Consider the following 6,000-nt stretch of genomic DNA (forward strand, 5'->3'; position numbering starts at 1 on the left):
TCCTTGTTGTAAAAAGTCGCAGTGAATCCAAATATCAACAAGACAGCTAAAACGGTTTTAATCCTTAGTGATTACACTAATACATCTCCTTACTATTAGCTTAAATCAGAGCAACATACTCTACTAAACTAAAAACACTCACACATGTTCCCTGAATAGCCTGTGTCTAACTTTAACGAAGCCAAACGTATAACCAGTGGCCTCTGTGAGTTGAGAGTGAGACATTGTTCTCTAACTCAGGAAGGTACTCATTGCCATACCATTAATAGGGGACAGGCCTATGAACATGTCTAACAACCCTGCTGGTGGAACTGTCTAGAAAACCCTCGAACTAATGGTCAGAATCATCATCATTATCGTCCCGACACAACACAGGCCTGCGATTCGAATGCCAAACAGCCTACTGAAACACTGATAGACCAGAGCTGGGGGAGAAAAAAATCGCAAACACTTTAAACAACAGTTGTAAGAGGCTGTTTTCTGACTCTACAAGACAGGAGGAGAATCATACAGGTACATGAACTACCCCACACCCGCTTTGTTGTTGTTCCCCAACAGGTTTTAGAAATGACAATAAAAACAATGGAGGACAGAGAACAGGTAGAATCTTCTAGTCAGGAGTTGGCAAGACATCACAAACAGATCTGGAATCAGGCTAAGATTCTGCTCCTACAGAGCTTAGATTTGCCTTCCTCCTCTAGCTAGCTGCTGGTTGCCTGCTGGTTTCTCTCTACATGAATCAACCTCCTAAGCACATCCTATGAGTGATGTTAGCAGACCCAAGCCCGGCTACTTGAGCTACTGCCGTGTGATTTACAGCAGGCAGCACTTCTCACTATGTCAACTGCTAAATGTGTATCTCCTGTGCTGTCCCGTCCCGAGAGTGTTTAACAGCCACATATCAGAGCTCAGAATAAATATTTATCTTACTGGGAGAAAAATAGACTGTCAAAATGGAACTTGAAAAGATCTCAAACTTGATTAACATTAAGAGGGAAAAGCAGCATTACATAAAACGATGTACTATCTTGAGAAAGTGCTCTTGTTCAAATCGTTAAATGCTGCATATGAAATACTTAGTACAATATAATCCATATTAATAACCACATAATAACCATCCTGAAATGTCAACAAAAAACTGTTGTCCTGAATGATTGTACAATCCACCCAGTTATTATCTGCAACGTAGAGTACTGTATATCCTACAAAATGCACAGCTGCACGTTTCTCCCCAGCCTGTAGATCAGATGAAAGAAGCTATCTTACTATTAAGATCAAAGTAATCTCTTTAAGAATGTCCTCCAAAGTGTAGATGAAAGTAGAAGTGAAATCAGAGTGTATTGAGTTGAGCGTATTCTTTTTACAAAGGATTTTCATTTTTGCATTAAAGATAGATAAATCTCTTTGAAAAAGTGGATATGTTATATGGGAACCAAACAATAACTTTCCAAATACTGTACATTTTTCTAAATGTTTTGAATATGTAACAATGACAAATCAGAAGAATCTTCCACATCCTCAATTAGGAAGAAATGATTTGGAGTCCCCTATAAGTTATCAACAACATAAAGTTTAGACAAATACGAGGCTAACTTTAACCCTATTTCACCAGGAAATAAGAGATTCAGTTATTAGCCTTCTGCTTTCACTCTTCCATTGGACGCTCTGACACAGAGTGGACCATCACAAAGAAATACAATGACACAGTATGAAAATCTATGTTAGAGCTTGGGGAGCTGTCAACACTGGAATAGACTGTGTGGATTATGATGATATTACAGCATCTCCAGAACTGCCAGTCTGAAGCCAAATGCTTCAAAATCTTTTATTGTGTGACAGAGATTTTGCACCAATATTACACATTGTTGAAGAAAGGCACAGTATAATCTTACTGATACTACATGTTTATATCTAACACAAAATGTTGGTTACTTCCAACAAAATAGCAGCTCCCCAAACAATCCATAACTCTTCTGAATGGAACATCAACCCAACATTACTATACATTTTACACCAATGGTGTAAGAAATGTTATAGATGATGAATGATGATGGACTCTTCCATTCATGCATATTGCATTGTAACTTAATACAAATTTACAGTATCTGCAGGAATGACAACATTGTCTTCATACTATCTGTTGTGTAATAACTAGACCTAGACTAGATCAGAGTGCTCGCCTATAGTTGTCAGTAGTTGATCTCTCAGGGAGCCTTGAAGATAAGGTCGTTGGCCAGGTAAAGTGTACTTATACTTCTTCTACATCGACTACCAAGTTAAAGGAGTTTTCCCATTTTGAACTTCGCACTGCTTAAGTGCGATGGTCCTTGTAAACAAAAAGGTGTGATTACTTTTTATGTTCATAACTATGCTTTAAAATGTCCAAGAAAAGAGGAAAGTGGCAGAGGTTTTGATTTTAATGACTGGTCCCTGGTCTGATTTACAGTTCTCTGGACTGTACAGGGCTAGCCAGGGCCATGTCTATAGCTAGCATATAGGAAGATGCGTGTTCTTTGGAAACAGGATCTAACCCTGCTCACAGCTCAAAGACACCTGGACTCCTGAACGACTTACTGGGGTGGTATCAAAACTGAGTTGCCTATTCATAGGGACTGAGTAAAGTTCGCTAGTTAACCTGGAAACCCACCAGTACCAGAGAAGACAGAAATGGCGCCAACAGAGAGGGCTGCCTCGCTTCTAGTCCTTAGGAAACTTTGTTTACAAGCATTTTGCTACACTCGCAATAACATCTGCTAACCATGTGTATATGACCAATAACATTTGATTTCACTACTGTGGCCGTAGAACTCAGACCTAAGAACATATGTAGTGGGTTTGGAATGGGGTTCCAATTCCATTTCAATTCAGGAGGTAAACTGAAATTCTGATTCCTATTCTAATTTTCCTTGACTGAATTTGAATTGAATTGACTGAGTCTGAGTACTTAAGACAATGATGGTGTGTTGTGTTGATGTCGCAAGAAAATATTTACTTACCTCTTCCTCATAAATCTCCTCATCCTCCTCAAACTCCTCCTCAATTTCTTCATTCTCATCCATGATGACACAGTTTTAGGGGTTTCTACCTCAAACACATAACATCATCAGGCATTTAAATTCTCAATGATGCACCTCCCAGTACAATATTGTTGAAACTTTACAAGCACAATTCACAATCATCTAGTATCCATAATTTAGACCTAACAGTCAACATCAATGTAAAACTCTGTGTTACAGTACATTTCCTCTTTAGAAGCAAAAATAAGTACTAGTGCCCTCCATAGAGCAATGTGTCTTTACCAGAGGCTGAAGGACAACATTAACAGAGATATTTTAAGAACATGCCTTGCAGTCTCTGGTGAACCCAAGCACCAAAGTCAAAGACAGGATATGGACAGAACCTTCTAACAAAGTCATTCACACATAATGTATGTAACACGCACACACAATGATGGCGAAATGACAAACAATGCAACATGTCGTACCCGAGAAAGACTCCTGTAGTATTTCCAGCAACCTTACAGTAAAGGAAGCTGCTGACTTGCCGTCCACTAGGGTCCCAAACTGATATTCCAATTTGTGTTTTGCCCTAAAGCCTAGACAAGTAAACAAATAAGCGTCAGAATTAACATTCACTCTCACTGTTATCAACTCCAATTCCACATCAGATAAGATAAAGCTCAGGTACAGCTAAAAGGTGTGATCACAGGCCAAGTTGTACTGGAATGCCTTTTGAAGGCCGGTAGACTTTGATGAGAGTTTGACACCTTTAAACCCCCCTAGAGCAGTCCTTCGCCTCCTGGCTGAAGGGTTGGGACAGCTGTTTGTCATGTAAGTTAATACCACAGTCTGATTGGCTGGCTTTGTTTAGCTAACAGAGCTCCAATGCCTTCTGAGGCTGCAGGTTAAATTTAGGATGGCTGTACTAACTACCCTTTTTTAGCACTCCATTCACAAAAGTACTTCTCCACCAAAAATGACTTGAAAACAGAGGCAGGAGAGGTTGTGTAAAATGCAACAAACTCGTGGTGTGTTTTAAAAAGGTGTCCCATTGTTGGCCTGTTGGTCTCTGGATATCCACTGCTCTGAGACTGCTTTAATGAGGACACAGCCCGTTAACTGGGAGTATTCCTTCATTAACTATCTCTAAGCAATCCAAAGGCAGCAGGAGACAAAACTGTACAGAAGACAAAATAGTCCCAAACGATGGCAATGCTGGAGCGGTAAGATGAAAGGAAGGAATATGTTCAGTTTATTGTTTCTTTTAGCTTACCAGTTTACTTTAGAGTTTAATTGTTTCCCAAGCCGCCAAAGAGCCTCCCCAACATCCCTCCACAGAAACGATGGACGACAGCTCACAGCTGCAGCGGCACCGTAGTTATCATGTGGTCCAAACAGCCAATCAGAGGCTGGCGCTCTCAGGTTTCAAAATCTAAATATACCTAAGTGATCCCTCAAGAAAATAGCACCTGTTAAGTAAATTTATCTGAGTGCAATATACACTAAGTATACTTAACATTAGAAATACCTTCCTGATATTGAGTTGCACCTTCCCCCCCTTCCTTTGCCCTCAGAACAGCCTTAATTCATCGGGGCATGGACTCTACAAGGTGTCGAAAGCATTCCACAGGGATATGTTGGCCCATGTTGACTCAAATGCTTCCCAAGAGTTGTATCAAGTTGGCTGGATGTCCTTCGGGTGGTGGACCATTCTTGATACACATGGGAAACTGTTCAGCGTGAAAAACCCAGCAGTGTTGCAGTTCTTGACAAAAAAGAACTGCCACCTACTACCATACCCTGTTAAAAGGCAGTTGATTTTTTGTCTTGCCCATTTACCCTCTGAATGGCACACACACACAATCCAAGTGGTCCCGTGTGGCTCAGTTCGTAGAGCTTGCAAAACCAGGGTTATGGTTTTGATTCTCACGGGGGACCATTATGAAACTGTATGCACTCACTACTGTAAATTTCTCTGCATCTGCGAAATTACTAAAATGTAAAATATTTCAATTTTCTCAAGGATTAAAAATCCTTCTTTAACCTACAGTTGAAGTCGGAAGTTTAAAATTGTGGTTTTTCAACCACTCCACAATTTCTTTTGTTAACAAACTATAGTTTTGGCAAGTCGGTTAGGACATTTACTTTGTGCATGACACAAGTAATTTTTCCAACAATTGTTTACAGACAGATTATTTCACTTATAATTCACTGTATCACAATTCCATTGGGTCAGAAGTTTTCATACACCAAGTTGACTGTGCCTTTAAACAGCTTGGAACATTCCAGAAAATGATGTCATGGCTTTAGAAGCTTCTGATAGGCTAATTGACATCATTTGAGTCAATTGGAGGTGTACCTGTGGATGTATTTCAAGGCCTACCTTCAAACTAAGTGCCTCTTTGCTTGACATCATGGGAAAATCAAAAGAAATCAGCCAAGACCTCAGAAAACAAATTGTAGACCTCCACAAGTCTGGTTCATCCTTGGGACAATTTCAAAACGCCTGAAGGTACCACGTTCATCTGTACAAACAATAGCACGCAAGTATAAACACCTTGGGACCACGCAGCCATCATACCGCTCAGGAAGGAGACGCGTTCTGTCTCCTAGAGATGAATGTACTTTGGTGCGAAAAGTGCAAATTAATCCCAGAATTACAGCAAATCAATCCCAGAACAACAGCAAAGGACCTTGTGAAGATGCTGGAGGAAACAAGTACAAAAATATCTATATCCACAGTAAAACGAGTCCTATATTCGCATAACCTGAAAGGCCGCTCAGCAAGAAAGAAGCCACTGCTCCAAAACTGCCATAAAAAAGCCAGACTACGGTTTGCAACTGCACATGGGGACAAAGATCGTACTTTTTGGAGAAATGTCCTCTGGTCTGATGAAACAAAAATAGAACTATTTGGCCATAATGACCATCGTTATGTTTGGAGGAAAAAGGGGGAGGCTTGCAAGCTGAAGAACACCATCCCAACCGTGAAGCACAGGGG

The 6,000-nt window shown here is 40.3% G+C and overlaps 1 protein-coding gene across 25 annotated transcripts in view; it reads right to left on the bottom strand.

Annotated features, from left to right (window-relative positions):
* neb (nebulin) overlaps positions 1–4,343 on the bottom strand; it is an 80,080-nt gene extending 75,737 nt beyond the window's left edge. For all 25 annotated transcript variants that reach the window (XM_029711486.1, XM_029711487.1, XM_029711488.1 and 22 more), the window contains exons 1-3: positions 4,273–4,343; positions 3,485–3,595; positions 2,997–3,081 (exon numbers count right to left, since the gene is read on the bottom strand). In XM_029711486.1, the coding sequence (XP_029567346.1) occupies positions 2,997–3,059 (63 nt within the window). In that variant the 5' untranslated portion in view covers positions 3,060–3,081; positions 3,485–3,595; positions 4,273–4,343. The remainder of the gene's footprint in view (positions 1–2,996; positions 3,082–3,484; positions 3,596–4,272) is intronic.
* Positions 4,344–6,000: the final 1,657 nt, after the last annotated feature.

Source organism: Salmo trutta, chromosome 24, assembly GCF_901001165.1.
Source record: "Salmo trutta chromosome 24, fSalTru1.1, whole genome shotgun sequence".
NCBI lineage: Eukaryota > Metazoa > Chordata > Actinopteri > Salmoniformes > Salmonidae > Salmo > Salmo trutta.